We start from the raw sequence: 19,502 nt of genomic DNA on the forward strand, positions 1-19,502 counted from the left end.
GAATCTTTCTTAAAATGTGATACTTTGAACTTGCGATTATGAAATAATGTTTCTTTACACTGAATATAACAGCATTTGCCTTCCTTACAGTGACATCTCACTTTCGACTCATACTTAGTTTGTCGTTAATTAATATTGCAAAGTATTTTTTTACAAATAGCATTGCCAAGCCAGGTGTCCACTATCTTTTATCCCTGCCTTTGATTTTTGTTTCCAAAAGAAAAACTCTGCACTTATCGGTGTTAGATTTCACGCTATTACATTCAACTCATTTCTTTAAAGGACATTCAGAATTGTATTTCTTCCTTCCAGATATTATTATCTTATCTCATTCAGTTTTGTGTCATCTGCAAGTAAGAAAACTATTCTTTTAGTAGGAGAGTCTACAATGGAACATGATTGTCATTCCTATTCAGCTACTCTCAAAGGAAAAAAACAGACCAGCATTTCCACAGTTCAAGTTATGAATAGAGAGATCCAAAGATCCAGTTTAATATACAGGTTAAGGCATTAGACTGGAAACTGGAGACCATGAATTCTAGTTCTGGCCTTTGGTACATAGCCAGCTGGGTAACTTTGAGCTAGTCAGTTTCTCTCAGCCTTAGGAAGGAGGCCATGGCAAATTCCTTTTGAAAAACCTTGCCAAGAAAACTGCAGGGACTTGTCCAGGCAGTCTCAAAGAACCAGACACAATTGAACATAAAAAAAAAGGCAGCCGGGGTGTGTGTGCTAGTAGTGAATATGTCATCACACAAAATATCCCTGTATGCTGGCGTCCTAGAAAGATATTCATACTTAAAGTTTAGAATCCAGTGAAAATGTAGTTAATAGATTTGCAGTTATTGGATATGAATTCAGAACTTGCAAGTCTCTTCATGTTCTACTTAGCTTTTATCATGAAATGCACTGGGATATAATATAAAAAAGGTTGGGATTTTGCTTCTAATTTTCTTATGCTCTGAATTTTAGGACTGTAGCATAATGCAAAACACTTTCACATGGCATGCATGAATCTTTAAACATAATCAGTTATTTTTGGAATTCTTATGTAGTTCACACAATTTTTTTTAGCAGGTCTTAATGGCCACCCAAAAAGAGTTTAAAGCATGTCCAATAGAGCAGTTCTATTAAAAATCCAAGCAGCTGGGCCCTCTGACTAGCTGGGGCATACCAAAACATTAAAAAGTTTTATCCACCACACCAGGCAAAATTTCTTGCTATTTAAAGGAAATTTGAGCTTTTCATACTACATGCCTGAAAAATGCTCAACTTTATTCAATAGCTAGATAGAGCCTGATTTAGAACAGAACTACATGTCAGATGTATACACTTCTTTGTTTGTGTCATATTCTGCCTTTTTAATAAAATGCAGGACCACTGTTGCATGTTTACCTGTTCAAAATTGAACAACCACACCCAGATAAGCAGATTAGTCAAGATTAGCTGACTTTTCTTTTTCCTTTTCAAAAACTTATCTTTCCCAAAACAAAACAAAACTCAACCTGACATTAATTATTGGTAATACTTTAAATGTGAGTATTCCTATCAAAATCTATCCATGATATAAAGCTAAGTGATATCTTTATTTGTTTTGTGCCGGGGTCTTAAAGTCAGTGTTGATTTTTGCCTAGACAAGTCCCTCCAGTTTTCTTGGCAACATTTTTGGAAGTAGTTTGCCATTTCCTCTTTTCTAGGGCTAAAGGAAAGTGACTGGCCCAAGGTCACCCAGCTGGCTTTCTGCCTCAGGTGGGAGTAGTACTCAGTCTCCTGATTTCCAGCCTGACATCTTAACCATTTCACCAAACTGACTCAGCTGATATTTTTATCAAGGTAAAATAAAGTTAAGACAAATATGTGTGTAATCTCTTTATTTTCTCTAGAATATTTCAAGCAAATGCTATAAATTATAGGGAAGGTGAAAGGAAGGTGGACTTCAAATCAGCAGTCTGCATGTTTAAAGCCATTAATGATTATTGTTTCAGAAGAGAGCTTAGGTATAGGCAGCAATTGCAAGAGAAAAGGGCAGAAGCACTTCCCCCATCTTTGAAAGTACAGTGAGATCCTAGTCCAAGGGTAGGCAGCCTTGGCTCTTTTATGACTCTTTTATGACTCGTGCTGGCTCAGGAATTCCGGGAGTTAAGATCCACGAGTCATAAAAGAGCCAAGGTTGCTTACCCCTGTCCTAGCCTATTTCCCACCAATGGTGATACACCTAGTTGCCTTGACCAAGCACATTTAGATTACAGGTAGTCCTTGACTTACAACCATGCCTTTAGTGACCGTTCAAAGTTACAACAGCATTGAAAAAAGTGACTTATGACCATTTTTCATACTTATGACTGTTGCAGAATCCCCGTGGTCACATGATCAAAATTCGGATGCTTAGCAATTGGCATCTATTTATGATGGGTTGCAGTGTCCCAGGGTCATGTGATCACCTTTTGCAACCTTCTGACAAGCAAAGTCAAAGCCAGATTCACTTAACAACCATGTTATTAACAACTGCACTGATTCACTCAACAACGGTGGCAAGAAAGGACGTAAAATAGGGCAAATCTCAACAACTGTCTTGCTTAGCAACGGGATTTTTTGGCTCAATTGTGGACGTAAGTCTGCATTCAGGGTCTGGTTTATAAGAAACATTATGATGCCCTTTCATCAACAGCTCCATGGGCTAAGAATTATCAGTTCTTTTATGACTTTTATAATTTATTTTGATAAGAGACCAGGATATTTGGAAACCATTCTCAGGATTTAAGATCTCTCAGAGAAGCTCTTTTATCTCTTCTGTGGAATCCAGTTGGCTTCTCACTGGTTGCTCACGGGTTCTTCCACTTTCTATTAAGAGAAGTTAGCTCTATTATTTTTTTTCCTGAATGCATATTTATTTTGACAGATGTTTGATTCATAAGCCTCCTTGCTTCTGAAAGCAGGTTTTGTAGTGGCATATGCTATTATTACTTTGTTGTTATTGTGTGTTTATTTACTATTTTTACATGTTTTAATTACTATTTTCTTCTGTGATCTATATTTTATCATTAGCCTAATGCAGGAATTGTATCCAAAACCATTTTACTGAGAAAAAAAACCAATGGACAAAAGTCTAGATTCCTGCTGTTCTTACTCATAGATCTTCCTTCATGATAACTGCATCTCAGAACGTTGTCTGAAAGTGCATCATGCAATAATCACGTTAAAGCTAAATAGGCTTCACCGTGGTCAGTTAATAAATGAGAGAGCACTTATGTTTATGTACACTCATAAATATAATAACGTACTGGACTGCTCTAGTTTTTCATGAAGAAATATGTAGGCAGCTGAAGCCTGATTTTGTAGAAGAATCTATGAAGCTATCTTCTGATGAGCAGGCCACTGATTTATCTAGCCAAGAATGTACTTATTTTAACTGGCAATGGCTTTCCATGATCTCAAGTGGGGTCTTTCATAGCAATTGCCAGCTCTTAGTATGTAGCTGTGATGTTTTTAACCCATGGCACGAGGCAATGACCGTGAACCCACTACCACCGAGGCTTGTGCTATAGTTACTGACCTATCACCCTACCCCAAAAATTTGGTGCCAATCTGCCGGTCTAATAGTCCTGAATGTGCTTGAAGTTCGTTCCAGTAAAGGAAGAGATTGAAGTGTATTGTGGTCTGCCAGTTCCCAATTTATGGTATTGCCCCTTTTCTTCCTGTTCTTTATTTATAAACTGAATGCCTCCCTGAGATTTAGAAAAAAAGCATTAGCTCTTTTAGGGTTACACAAACCAACAATTTTAAAAAATGCAAGTCACTTATTAATGCATTTCTAGGCTGCAATCTTGCATAAATAAAAAGAGCCATTGAGCTTTAGAGCAGAGATGCTTAGGATTGTCTTTTTATTGTCTTATATTCTTTGTGCATGCCTTTTGGTTAGAAAGCAATGTGGACATGATTTAAATACGGTCACAAGTATCTATGACTATATTTAAATATGACTTAAATATGGTCATAAATATTCTCATAAAAATATTCCTTCATAGTTCAAGAGCTTCAACACATTGCCCTGTAGATAGGACAAAATAACATTGGAGGGAAACACACACACACACACACACACAATCCCAAATTTGAAGTATATTTAGCAATAACAGTGGCAATTGTCAAATTACTCTCAATCACAGCAAGGTTTTAATTGAAATCTAAATAGATGAAACATAACGAACTTCTCTTACAACTCTTAAATATTTCAAGCATAACAACCTAAATGTATTTTATGTTTTACAACTGATCCAAGTCACAACTGTAAAGGCTAATAGGCTTTTAAAAATGTGAGGTTTTCCCCCTCCCCCCCCCCCGAAATAGTTAATCCGTACTTGCTTACAATATTTCCAGAATCAATAGGAAGCTGCCATTGGTTGGCATCTTTATACATCTATTGTACTAAAACTGTCTCCATTTCAGTCCCTCAAGGAGGACTTCCATTGCTGAAGAACAGTCAGCGCTGAGCCTCTGGGAAACGCTTGAAATGAACTCAGCTGCCCTCCTTTATTGGCATGCCTGTAGGCTTGAGAGAATGAAAACCATGATAAAGAGCTAGAAAGGGGTGGGGTACAAAGACTCTTAGTAAACTGATATAGTAAAAGTTTTTTTCTGAGATAGACAGGCAATCCATTGCCATGCAGAGATTGAATTACGAGACCCCTCTTCCTCCTTCTCAGGGTACTGAGAATAGATCCTGGAAGCCAAAACAGACTCCATTTTTTATTCAGAGTTAGTTTTGCAGCTACACACTATATCAGCCAGCAAGTCAACAGCCAAATGGTTGGAAGTTGTGTCTACAGCATTTTGCTTGTTTATTACTGCATACAGACACCATGAAAGATATTCCAATAAAATTTGAAACTTTGGGACCACTGTTCAAAAGGAAACGTATTCTGGGACTACGCATTCTTCTCATGTTGTTTTGGATGGGGAAAAAAACCTCAGCAAGACAAGAGAGTTAATTCATAGCTAATCTTTTTTGCTTTTCTTAGGATCTTTTTTCGAGGCACAAATTAAAATAGGCTTGTACTGTGCAGGCTCAGCTTTATTAGAAAAGCTCACATCCCTATTTAAGAAAGAACTTTCCTTCCTCTTCTGTGCTTCCAGACCTTTGAATATGTAGGTGGAAGAGTAGGAACTTGGGAATGTGAATTTGATCCAGCATAGACCAGCCAGGCAGCAAACTCTTATTGTTCTGGAGATACCAAACATACTTCCTTTCTACTAGAGGCAAATACAACCATTCTGTGCATAACTTAGCTTTTATGCTCAGCAGTGTGATTAACAGGAAGAAGACAAGCCACAAAGAATATTTAAGCTCTGTAAACAATTTCTTATGAACTACTTTCATGGATTCTTTTCTAAAGGGAACCTATTTTCATATTTCAGATCCCTGTATATGAAGTTGCTTCCAGTATCAATACTGTGAGACTATTCCTGAGTTTCTAAGGAACCCCAAACTTTTCTAAACTAGATTTTTGGCTACATGGTGCTACTTTTAAAACTCTCTCTATAAATTCATAGTAAAAGCTCATTCATTAACCCACAGTATGTCCTGAAATGCCAACATTAGTTACAGTTCAGTGATATATCAAGCTTCAGAATGATGGTAACTTTCTCTTGAGAACAGCTATCAACACCAGACCTGATAGGAGTTGAATAGGCAAACTGTAAAGCTTCAATGGAGCAGAAAAAAAATAGGAAATAGTCTCCAAATGAGGGGTTGTAACCTATGCTTACTAAGTGGAAGAGGTGTACCGCCAATTTTTAAACACTGTACTTGGTCTGCAGAAATAGAAAGTTCTCCTTAAACTTGCATTACTTTCACTTTCTTCATCAAGATATATTCTTCATCAAGATACATTACATTAAAGTATATAGCCATGGAGCAAAAGAAACAGAAGAACTACATGAAAAATAATCTAGAAGGATTGTTACTACTCTAATGCTGACAACCTCTTTCAGAAATAACGTCCGAATTTGTTTATGCTGGAGATGGAGTAAAGAAAGTAAGGACATATACAGATATTAAAAATGCCCCCCTATAAATGTCAGTCATTCATCAATAAATTTAAAATAAAGAGAGTTTTCTTATTTGATGAATGCATTCCCTAAAATCTGTAAGGTTGGTTTATAATAGCATAATTAAAAAATAATATGTAGCCTAATGTCTTCAGCCATAATTATTTTCCCAATCATACTGAAACATTCCAAAGCCAGCCAAAACAAAACCAGACTTTTGCTGAAAAGACTAGTTGCTACAGCTTACTCTATGGATAACTAAAGCACAAAATACCTCTAAGGAAAAACATTTTGTTATTATATCTGGATGAATGCCATTTGCTTGTTTTTCATTTATTGAAAATGTAATTGAACATGGAGCTAAGAAATCACAGTTTGACTAGCAGAGCTGAGAGTGAATAATCTGGAAATGCATTTTCATTTAAGCACTGTAGCTATGATAAAAATTGTTTAAATGTGACCTTTACCTATCCTGATTTTATTATATTTTATAATAATTTAATACTTCTAATCCCCTTGAAACCAACTAAAGACACTTTGGGATGATGACCAATGTCCCAGACAAAAATATTCTAAATAAGAAAGTTTCTTTATAAAGATCAAATCAATAAAAAGACCAAAATTAGTAGATTAACATACTTAAATCAAGTCTTGCCAAGCATCTGGATCATTTGAAAATGTTTCTGCAAAATGAGAGAAAATTCACAAATAATACTTAACTTTTTCTGGGAAAGGCACACGATCCTTACAGAGCCCTGAGACCTGGATACCCCAAAGCACTTTATTTTTTGGAGCTCTATTACTATAGTTTAAGATGGAAAGGACAGAAAGGAAAATGTTTTATGATTATCCCTAATTGGATTGGATTAACTGAACAAATATCTCTCTTCACCATATTTATTCAATGTTATATTCCAGGACATTCTCCAGGTGACCCCTACCCCTCAAATGAGACAGAAGCTGCAAGAATGGAAGTCTCAGATTACCTCCTTTTCATTATTTAAATTACTATTGTTGTGTTCTTTCTTACCAAGGGACTCCAGAGTAAGCTGCAATTTCAGTTCCTTTATTACATGATACTCCGACACCTCACTTCTCTATTTTGCTTCCCTTCCCGCTCTTCTTAAGTTCTCCCTCTGCCTGTTTGCTGCAATTTTTCTTCAGAGTTGTATTAATACATATATACTATTCTACTATTAAAAGAGAGAGAGAGGAAATTAATCATTAAAACTTTCCTCTCCCAGACAACAAAAGCTGATGTTAGAGCAATTTAAGATGGCTAATTAAGAAGTAAATCTGAAGCTAATCAGTCTTTAATTTTTCAATTGCAACTAATGCAAAGTGGATTGATGTTGCGAAGAAGTGCTATATTTATACTATGAGGGTCTTTACTAGTGCTTCTCTGTATATTTCATTACAAAAATATTTATTTATTTATTTGTAAAATGTGTTGGCTGCCCATCTTATGTCAGGGTAACTCTGGGCATTATTGCCTCAGCCCTGGAGATTATAGATATATTTAGGGCGGGGGGGGGGGGGAATTGGAAGAGGCCAAAGTTACCATCACATGGATCTCCATTAAAAAAGAGGAAAAAAAGAGCGACGATTCTAAAGTTCAATTTCAAAATGAATGCATGTAGAAGAAGGAGAAAAAAAATCCTCGTGTGGCATTTTGGATCATGGATATAATAACAAGGGAAGGTAGGAAAAAGTGAAGCCTAACATATGCATATCATATAGGAAAGGAACAAACAGAATCACTGTGTACTGGTAAGTTGTAAAACTACAGCAAAAGCATAGACCAGGGCTCCCAACCGGAGGTGTGAGATGATATTCCAGGGGGTGTGAAAATTTGGATTTTCAAAATTATAGTGTATATGCATAAGCCGTTGCCATTCTTTCAAACTTTTGTAAGGGGTGCGAGAATACATCTAAAGCATTCTAGGGGTACGGGGTATAAAAAAGATTGGGAGCTGCTGGCATAGAGAAACCAAAATAGATGATTTAATGAAGTGTACAAATTATTATAGAATATGATTGATTATTACTTGTTTAAATAACTGAAGGATGTGTTAAGTAAGCATGGAGTTTATGCATAGTTTTACCTTATTCATTACCTTGGGTGCGGTTATACTAAATGGAAGACTAAAGAAAATGTATGTTGATCAGGGAAAGCTTTGTTCAGCAATAGAGAATTATAGTTCAAACAAATCAAAGATGTCATCACTCTTGAAATCTTTAAAAACAGACAGGAATAATAGCAAACATCTGGAAGCACATTTTTACACAATGATGACATAGCCACCGCATTAATTAATAATTTCTTAATTGGTTGTTTCATACTCTAAAATCAGCTGTTTCTAAATTCGTCGTGTCATTTAAACTCAGTCTGGAGTTGCTGACATTAAATCATTATTAACTTACTAGAAGGTGAAAAGCTCTCCAGTCCTGTGGTGAGTCACCTCTTAAACTGCTGTACATCCTGAACTGATAAACAGCAAAATCAACAGCACAGGGTAATTGACCTTATTTAACCCAGACTCAACAAGTTTCAAGAAAATGCTCTCCCACAATCTTTTGTGTCTACACAAATGTCTTTTTTTTTTTTCAGAATACATATATAACGTAAGACACTGGAAAATCTAACTATGATCCAGTCAAAAGCTATGGGTTTGCAACTATGGGGAGGGAACATTCTTTTATAAGGCCCAATTTCCTGAAAAATCCTTCATAAGGAATTTGAAGAATATTTACTAAAGTCATGGCCTCTCCTATCCCAACATCAAACTCTTTTGAGCATAACTGTGTTGTATTCCATTTATCTGAACTGCTCTGAGTGGGCATGATAGGAAAAATAACTGAAATGGATAGATAAAAACATTTGCTCCTTCAGATTTCTAAGATAGGAAATGGAAAACTGGTTCTCTGAGTCACTGCTGGATTAATCTATTCTTGGTTTCTGCCAATTTTGCCTGGGCTAGCCAAACAGACTGGCCATTACAGAGAGTAAAGGTCAACATTCCAGGGAGATCAAATTTTGGATGTCTGGAGAATATGTATGCAATCCACAGAAGGACCTGTGAAGGATAATGATGTGTTTTCAAATGTACTTGTTGTCTCTAGCATTTCCAGATAACTGGATGCAGCAGTTAAATATATGAATCACAGATAGAATGTGCAACTGCTATATAGGTTACTGGGAGGGTGATTTCTTTACAGCCACTGTTTATCTTGCTTAAGTAAATTGTGTAACATAAATATCATTTTGTATTTCTTTGTGAAGGATATCACTCCATTTGAAATTAAATGTTTCATTTTTCCTCTTTTCTTTTCAGCAAACAGTCTGTTCCTAGCTTAACTGTAATAGGTGTGAAGCCTTATAAATCGGTCCCACTAAATATTAAAAAGTTGATAAATAAAATTAATTTAAAGCAGTGTTTTATTTCATCCACAATAATGCAAGAAACATAAAATTCCATTTAAAAAATGTGAAGTGTCGCTAAGATTCCTTAATAATACAATTTCCAATGAACAGTATCCTTAGTAATAAAGTAAGGTTTAAGAGATTTTTTTCCCCCTCTTGGCAGAATCTCTTTGAGGAAAGTAAAAAATGGAATCTGCAAATGATAAAAGTTGATTCCCATATGTGCATTTTATAAAAACATAAACTGGATAGCATTAAAATTTAGATTCATGCCGTATCTATTATAGAAGGAAGAGTAATTTGAACAACATGTTCAGCAGATTCATACGCAGGATTCTATTCAAGAACACATTTCCATTTACCTTGGGTATTCCTGAGCAGTCAAGCCACTTCTGGAAAATGTTTTCAATCGCCAGACCATACCTTCCAAACAAATAAAAAATTAATCATAAACATGCAATGTATGTAAGTGTGTGTGTGTGTGTAAAATCCTTGAGTTATGACCATTGGTTCAGCAGCTATTCGAAGTTATGACAGCACTAAATGAAAGGTACTTACAACAGGACCTTGTAATTCTGGCTGTTGCAGTATTTCGTGGACACATCATTCCTATTTCTAATAATCCTGCCAGGTTCCCACAAAACAAGTCAATGGAAAAGCTGGGAGAAAGTTGAAGTTATGTGAGGTCCTCATTTAACAATCCATGTGGCCCTTGCTTAACAACAGATGTTAGAATTGTTGTTGCTAAGCAATGTGGTCACTTGATATCACCTAATATGTCCATGTCATACTATCTGTTGCTTAGAGATAGTAAATCCAGTCCCAGTTGCCATCATAAACTAAAAACTGCTTGTGTGTATGTCTTTGTGACACACACACCTATCTCCCCTTACACACACACACACACACATGATAAAAACAGAATAGTTGCATTTACTCTTAAGAGCTTATTAATTTTTCTGTTTTTGTAATTGCTTTATATTTTCTTACTAAAGCGTATAATGAATAGGAAATTCCAGTTATTTAAAGTTCCCTAAAACGAGTTTGCATATGCTGCTCCTATGTTCATTCATACATGTTCACCTATAAAACACATTACTATATATAAATTGGCATCCTTTCTTTCTGGGTTCAAGGAGAGCAGCTAAGGCATAGCTGTCCATTCTAACACAGGAGAGATGAATTTGACATGATTTCCTATACTTTCCCCATAATTTTAATATTGTATTTGCTTTATTATGAGTGGGTTTATTGATTGTTTTTGAAGGATTTTTTTTATGATGTTTTGGTTTGTCAGCAACCCAGAGCTTCCAGGACTGGGCAGTATACGAATGAAATGAAATGAATCAAAACAAAATGAAACAAGACAAAACAAAATTTAATTATAGGGACCAAGACAAAGCAGTGAACCTATAAAAATATCTAAAGCAACTCAACTGTGTATCTCTTAAAGATGGTTCAGCAGAGCAAGCACCTTAAACTCCCTAGAGATGTTTAGATAAGACAAGCTAAAATTAAAAGGCATTTGGTAGAATGTCAAACATAACAACAAACCAGTGCTCTGTGAGATCAGATCCCTGTCCCTTTTAGTCCAGCAGTCTGTTCTCACGGTGGTCAACCAACTGCACAAGGAATTCACTGGTTTCCCAGCAGATGTCCTTCAGAGGCAGTCTACACTGCCATTGAGATTAATAGCCATTGATCCCCATGACTTCTATGAATTGATCCAACCCCTTTTTTTGTTAAGCCAAAGCAGGTGGGCTTTAAAATTTGTTTACAAATTCAGCCTTTTCCCACACACTTATTTTTTCCATTAGTCTGATGCAACAAGAGGACAATACTTTGGAGAAATAGTGAAACCTTTGTCAGATTTTGCCAGCAAAGCATCATTCCTTATGAAACAATCTAGTCTATAAACCCGACTCTGCATATTTGTAGGATATTTCATTGTAATTAGTTGAAAATAATCAAAATAGTTTAAGCAAAGGACAACTGCAACACGACAGTTATTTAGTAATGTGACAAGATGGCATATCACTTGCATTCACCCTAGTCTATATGCTACTAAAACTATTGGATCTGTTTGTACCCTTCAATTGGGCAAAACAGAGCATTATAGGACAGTATTTTTATTTTTTTGAACCAATGAACCTGAAATGGATTATAGAATGCATTCAAAATCGAGGAGCTGACTCCTATGGGACTTAAATTTGGCAAAGCTGTGGTCATTTCAATGATCACAATTTTCAGCACTCTCTGCCAACTTCCTATAAGAAAAATCAATGGGGAAGCTGACAGGTATTTTCTCCTGTTCCTGTTGGTTTTTTGCCTGCTTGGATCATTTTGTTTCTTTGTTTAGATAAAAAAAAAGTCTGAAATGATGATATTTTAAAGCCCAAAACAGAACTGTATAGTACGTAGATAATACAGGTTTCTATTTCCATCGTGAAAGATAATTAGTACAGTATTTCCACTATACACAGAATTCAAAATGCAGATGTCTAAAATTTGTTCATTTGGAGATGAAGAATTATTATATAATTATAATATAAATGAAAATACATAACAGCAGAGGTGTATACTCAACTTATGACCATAACTGAACCCGGAATTTGTGTTACTAAGCAAAGACAATTGTTAATTTAAATTTTGCTCCATTTTACGATTTTCTTGCCACAGTTGTTAAGTGAATCACTGCAGTTGTTAAGTTAGTAACACAGTTGTTAAGTGAATCTGGCTTCCCCACTGACTTTGCTTATCAGAAGGTTGCAAAAGGTGATCGTATGACCCTGGGACACTGCAACCATCATAAATATGAGCCAGTTACCAAGTGTCTGAATTTTAATCATGGGGTGCTGCAGTGGTCATAAGTGTGAAAAACAGTTATACTTTTTTTTCAGTGCCGTTGTAAGTCAAGTGAATGGTTGTAAGTCAAGTGAATGGTTGTAAGTCAAGGACTACCTATAATATGAACCACTGACCAAAAGATGCATTTTTTTATGTGACAAGAAAAATGTAATTTATGGAGAATAACCATATTGATCAGATGTAATTAATTACCTTTAATTTAATTATATTTTTCATTCAATTACTTTATGTTTTGTTTTGGTCCTGGTCCTGCTCAGTTTTTGTCTAGGTCTATCCTCTTATTAGAGGGCTGCAACCATTATTTAAAGCCAAATGCTGTTCCTGATTCCCGACACAATATCCTGAACCATTAATACAGAGCATTGTCCAAATTTGTGCTGGGATCCAGGACTTCAGATATTTAAATAAAATTAGTACGATAATTCAACCACATAATTTATAAAATAGGATCTCTTCTTTACTTTGTTATGGACTGAGTGTTATGTTACTGCTATTCATAGCAAATTTTGAACTAGCTCCCTCTGAGCTAGTTTCAAAGCATATTGATTTTTAAGGCTATTGTACACAACAGGCACATAACTTGAAAACTGTCTTTTAAAATCAGGATCAAAATAATGGTATCTTAGAAATTCAGGCTCAAATCTGATATACCCAGAATTTATTATGGAAAGCAGATGTGATTACGAATCAAATGCTATCTCATGCCATTAAAATTGTGCTGCTTAAACGGTTTACACCAACCCTCCCCACAAAGCTAATACACTGTACAAATTGCACAGAAATAAATTCTATTTGTTTTTAAATCCAGCAGAAAGTTGAGCAACTAATATTATTTTTTGCGTACTTTATTTCTTTTTCATTATGTTTCAGGCAGTTCTATTCATTTTGGTTGTCATTTCTTATTGTCTCAGCCATTTGGGTGACTTCAGTTACATTCACTTTTCCAAGTCTGCCCTGATTAAATTGGAAAATTAGTCTGCCTTCTGAGGCCACAGTCTTGGAATTTTCCATTCGGATGACATGGTGCTTTCTGCTATTGTACAACTTCCTTAAAGCTACATTTCATTTAGACTGAAGGGTCCACATTTTCAAAATTTCTCAGAAATTTAAAAAGGGGCTGCATTCTCGAAGTATTACCAATACCCTTTCTCTGTTCTCCAGATTGTAACTTTTACACCCTCCTTGTGTTCAGCTGTGCAGCATTTGACTATTTACTTAAGGGTCAGGCATATTAACTGTCAGAAAGATCAAACAAATGGCCATTTAAAAATTAACCCAACCGCATCTTCTCAGATCTTCATTGCTTCAGCTTTAGACTGGATGATTTTCATGTGATTACTTTTAGAATCTTTTAACCATACATTATTATTTCCTGAAGGTTTATATTTATCTGTGTAACATATATAAGCCAAATAGTGCTAGAGACAAAAGGAATTTTATTTGTTTCTTCCTTTAATTTCTTTATTTGGAAAAGCAAAGTGTGATGTTGAATCCAATTTGATCATTGTTTAGCAATGGAAAACAATAATATAAAAATATTTGTTATATAACATTTCCAATCTCTAGATATCCCTTTAATACTTCATGTCAAATGAAGACATAAAAATTGTTTAATGTATTTCCACATTAAAGTTTCTCATGACATAAAAGTATTATTGTGGACTAGATGTTACACTACAAAATAGAAAGCTATTGCTGGGAAACACAATGTTAAATTATGCATTTTGGGAAAAAAGTTTGGCAGAAGTTTATATCTGTACTATGAAGTGTTTTAAAATGGTCACAAATGACTGCTTAAAATAAGAAACTGGAAATGGCTTACATAAAGAAAAACACATTTCAAAGGTATAATATTAGAGCAAGTGAATACATGTGTTGGTTGGATCCCAAAAATGTTGCTTATGCTTACATTAGGAACATTTTGTGTTTAATTTAATCAAGATATACCTCTGTCATAACCTAAAGTGCTTCCAAAGTATCATTTGATTTCAACAGAAAAGTTTTATGTGATAAAACAAGTATTTTATGATGGGAAGAAATAATCTAAAGTCTAAACTTCTTTCAGGTCAAAGTATTGTATATAATTAAATCCAAATTAACACATTTCGTTTTTACAAGTACAAAGCTCTACTCTTTTCTTAACTTTATGTTAAGAATTAAAACTTATATTGTAATTAGAGGAAAAAACATAATTGCCAGACATATGAGTGTAGATGAGGGCATACTTTATATAAATATGATCTATTATTTTTGGCACCACACTTTACCTTCTCATTATTCATAATTCTGGCAACATACTATATGTCTGGCTATAAAATAAATAGAACTGAAATCTTGGTTTTCTTTCTGTAGGGACAAGAAATATAATTTCCACAACTTTTACTGGAAATTAAAATATTATTGGCATATTCCTAAGGAGCCATTAACTTTCTAGTTTTTGTAAAATCTTAATTGATAAAATTTAGAAAAGGGAGAGTTAAGTTTATACAAAGATCCTAAGTACAACTGACTGAAACAAATCAATTTCACCAAGAAAAACAGAAATACCTTTTTTTTAGCAAGAAAGACAAATCCATTAAAAACTTCTACAATACTGTCCAAGCACATCGTTAACGGAAATAACATTGATACCATAATTGAGCACAATGTGTTTGCATAATTTACTGTACATAAACCAAGCCATAAAAATGCTTTTTTAATACAAAGTAAATGGCAAGGCTTTGCAACTAAAGACGGAAAAAGTGCTAGTTAATATATATATATATATATATATATATATATATATATATATATATATATATATATATATATATATATATATATATATATATATATATGGAAGCCCAATATGTTCCAAGAGTCAAGAGTCCTTCAACCAAAATGTTTTACCAGGTAGACAGCGCGCTTTTGACAAAGGATTTTTTTTTTTAAATGCATGGGGCTTTCGCATTTTTTTTTCTTACTGGAGCTTGGGACACTCTTCTCCCTTTTTAGGTTTTTGGAAATGAAAAGATAAGGCTGATCACAGACACAATCTATGCCAGTGAGTTAATTTATTTCAGTTGAATTTAGAACTGTTTTTGAACTCAAAAACCTAAACTCTGATCCCATGACGAGATCCTAAGCTTTTTTCTATGGTTTTCCTTTCCCTGTATTTTTTTTCTCTTATAATAAAAAATATAGCACCCTATAATTTAACAGATAGCTATGAAACACTTGAATTCAATATCATTCATAACTTCGGTACTAATTTCTTAGTGTTTTAGGCATATAAGATTATCTTAAGATATTCTCTGCAGAGATGAAACTTTAATATATTTCTGGAAAATTTACACATTAAATAAAATATCTGAATCATGATTTTTAGACTCGTTTCCACATACCCTTTTAACTGGGGGAACTCTTCTAACAATAAATGAAGAAATTCCTGGACAAAAATAACAAAATATTGTTATTGTTAAAAACAAGCACTCATAGCAACGTTTTATAGCTATTCATTTGATATTATTCATAAAAGGTAGATGTGTTTATGAAATTCTAAGCCACATATAATGAAAGTAGATATAAGATATGTCAAGTTTTAACAACTATCTTCCTCAAATACAAGGGCAGTACATTATATTTCCATACACTCATAATCAATTTAGCATAAACACCAAATACTACACTGAATGGCAATAAAAAAGTTAGAAGATTAAATGTAAATATAACTATATGTATGGTTAGCTATAATTCCATATGTTTCTCTATTTATACATTAAAGTTACAGTTACATTTTTATATGTGACATTTAATCTCTTGTTCGTGATCTTTAGTTTAATTTCAATATCATCCAAAGACAAGTGGACAATAACCGCAGGCCCAAGATAAACCCAACAATTGCAGAAATACAAAATAAAAATTATACATGCATATTATAAGATAAAAACACTAATATCCCATTATGAGATGTACACATGCTCAGATCAAGGGAATGCTGAATGGCTATTGAAAAAGGGAAGAAATTAAAAAAAGGGTGAAAAGAATAGAGCAGTGGTTCTCAACCTTTCTAATGCCGTGACCCCATAATACAGTTCCCCATGTTGTGGTGACCCCCAAGTGGGTGTGGCCACCAATAAGAGAGAGTAGGACAGCTAGGGAAAAGGGAAAAAATGGTGGACAGCGTGGTTTGGCGACCCCCGTGAAATGGTCATTTGACCCCAAATGGGGTCCCGACCCACAGGTTGAGAACCACTGGAATAGAGTATCCTACAGAAGTGAAAAAGAACCTTGCATAACTACATTCCATAGGACAACACAAGACAATGCAAGATTCCATTGTGTTATATATGTTATATTTCAGGAGTTCAAGAGTTAATATTTTAACAAGAGAAAATAAGCTGGCCATTGAGATATTTAAGTTGTGTATACTAGTTACAAATGGCATCTTTTTCGCTTTCATAATTCAAAATACAGAGATGCAGTTGAGCATTCCAATAGACTGGGGTAGAGCTTCCCTGATTATTTCTATTATTAAGAAAAGCATTCTTCTGTCTGCACAATTCTTCATATGTGAACCTTAACTGATTCTTTGGCTATGTAAAGATGTCACAATATTTTAGAGAATAGCACAAATTTTCCAAACGGGATTATTATTCAACTGTATTATAATTAGTTTTAAATTTGTTAATCCATTTTGAAGTAAATCAATCAGATACTGATCTTAAAGATATAAATAATGTAAACATTTTATGTTTGTAAAATCAATCTACACAATTACATAAGATTGTTACATGAATTCTCAATTCACATTTTTATGCCCAAGATATACTAGTATATATGGTCTTTTTGACAGACTATTGGAGAAACCAAAATCTGGAATATAATCAAAGGCTCTCCAAACTAACCACATAATTTAAAATGAAATACAAATGCAATTATATCATAGAGTAATTTTTTTCCTGGTGCAATTTTTAATTATTTTAAACACGTACCAGTGACATTACGTATGAATTAGCTAATATACACATTTAGCAGCTCAATGTTACATTTATTTCTTTATTTGACCAGATGTTATAATGAACATATTAAACTCAGCAAAGATATCCATTTTTCATCACCAAACTAGTCAGCCTTAACTACACAAGTAGAATCAGCACTTTAAATTCATTCCTATTCATTTATAATTACAAGTACTCCATCTAAAACACAAATTTCATCAAAAATTTTATTCAGTGGATTCTCTAGTAGAAACCAGAATGAACTCATTTTTTTTTAAAAAAATCCTTCCTAAAGTTCCAGACTTACTTACTACTCAACTAAAATAAACAAAAACTACTATTAAAAATATAACTGAGCTTGCAGTCAAAATGAAGGGAGAAAAGCAAACTGATTAATGCTTCACATGTGAAGTCATTTCCTTGCACCTGTGGCTCAAATCTAAGAAAAATACTACAAACACGTCTAGAAACAAGACTAGTATTCAGAATGTGAGAATTATTTATTCTTTAGTTATTATACCGTCGTCTTCATGCTCTTAAATGGTAGGAATTCAGCCCGATTTTTCTAACACTAAAACACTGCAATACTTTTATTTATTCAGTATCTCCTTTTTCCTTAAAAATCATATTCCAGTTTAGATATAAACCCTGTGACTAGCAGAAGAATTCAGATAATTCTTTCTGCTCTGTTAGTGCAAAGAAGGAATGAATTCATATCGTTTGCCACAAATCTAGTCGCCAGTCGCTGACAATCCTGACATGGATTCCTGCCGATTTATTTGTACAGGCATAGTGCACTTTAACTAAAAAAATAAAACAAAAACAAACTTGTTCTGTTTGTATGATGTAACTGCCCCACCCTTTGCAGTGCCTAGCTGCCAAAAATAGTATTATTAAAAGTGCTGCCGGGGGCCATAAAATGGTTACCTGCCCCTGATCTCATCTTGCAACAGAAGTGAACATATCACGGGATGAGTGAAAAAAACTGCAGTCTCTCTAGCACAGAGACAGATCAATTGCATGCGGACAAAAATCTAAATCTGTGTAAACATATTGTCTGAAAACACCATGAATCAAAGCTCAACTGGAGTATAATTAGATGAGTGTTAGGATGAAAGACAGGGAAAGATTGCTTTGCTCTCTCTTACGAGATTTTGTTCCACTCTTTGTTGTGACACGAACACAGGGGAGCTGGGACTTCAAAACTGTATATCACAAGTCCAATCTCCTATTAAGGAGAATGTTGACCTGGAGAATCTTGAGTAAGAAAATGTTCTCACCACATCCAAACAACTAAAAAGTAGATTATTTGACATCAGCTTTAAAGTCTGATTTATAAACATTTGCCTCTAGGATAAGAGAAAGAATGAAATATTTCATATGGACAGAGAACAGCTGGGGAATTTATAAACCAGATTTCACAGCAGGCTGCTAGGCAAAAAGAAAATGACCAGCGGATTAACATCTCCATTGTAACGTGATCTTACTACAATGACTAATAGCCTTATGAGCTGAGATCCTCCAGTGTTTTGCAATATTTATATAATTTGCTAACCAAATTGATTTAATATCAGGCTAGCAGAGCTAAGTGAAACAAATTGAAATCTTCAATACTGTTCACATAACAGAAATAATGCACGGTGTTAGCTGGTGTATAGTTAAATTGTGGTACTACGCTATTCTCAGTTGCAATTGAATCTTACTTGGCAAGATATAAGCACATTTAACTCTCTAAGATTTACTGTTAAGAAAATATGTTTATGGTTGAGGCATAAAATAAACTAAGCATTAACATCACTATAATGTTGAGCAAGCCATGTTCAGGAACATGGTTGGGTAATTCCAGAGAAGGCTTTTATTGTGCAATCATTATAAGTTTCAAGTGATAATGTCTACCTTGATTTGTAGGTGTCCCATTGTTTTCTCTTGGGAGAAATCTCATTTGCCTACAAGAAAAAAATCCAGTAACAAGTGGAAGGACAGAGTAACTGCATCCAGTGGAAGTTTTGGTGCTCTCTGAGCTTGGTTGTTTGCTTGCAGACATTTCATGACCCAACTAGATAACATCATCACTGCTAATGAGGGTGGGGTTTGCTTCCTGTTTATAGAAGTAGTCTTTGACTTACAACCATTCATTTAGTGACTGTTTCAAGTTACAACAGTACTGAAAAAAAGGACTTATGACC

At 34.4% G+C, this 19,502-nt stretch overlaps 1 protein-coding gene across 10 annotated transcripts in view; it reads right to left on the bottom strand.

The window, feature by feature from the left end:
- The window catches only part of LOC120308186 (aminopeptidase O (putative)), a 191,825-nt gene that overhangs the window by 99,391 nt on the left and 72,932 nt on the right, over nt 1-19,502 (bottom strand). For 4 of the 10 annotated variants that reach the window (XR_005556779.1, XM_039343882.1, XM_039343883.1 and 1 more), the window contains exons 10-11: nt 15,721-15,764; nt 9,832-9,892 (exon numbers count right to left, since the gene is read on the bottom strand). Coding sequence is in view for 6 of the 10 variants with exons in the window: in XM_039343882.1 (XP_039199816.1) it covers nt 9,832-9,892; nt 15,721-15,764 (105 nt within the window). In the remaining 4 variants the exon portion in view is untranslated. Of the gene's footprint in view, nt 1-4,353; nt 4,547-6,684; nt 6,729-7,219; nt 7,239-9,831; nt 9,893-15,720; nt 15,765-19,212; nt 19,263-19,502 lie in introns of those variants that run through there. The other 6 variants (XR_005556781.1, XM_039343884.1, XR_005556780.1 and 3 more) reach the window with 6 other exon arrangements.

This window comes from Crotalus tigris, unplaced genomic scaffold, assembly GCF_016545835.1.
Source record: "Crotalus tigris isolate CLP2741 ecotype Arizona unplaced genomic scaffold, ASM1654583v1 scf7180000017881.257975618366:2651188, whole genome shotgun sequence".
In the NCBI taxonomy this organism is placed as follows: Eukaryota; Metazoa; Chordata; class Lepidosauria; order Squamata; family Viperidae; genus Crotalus; species Crotalus tigris.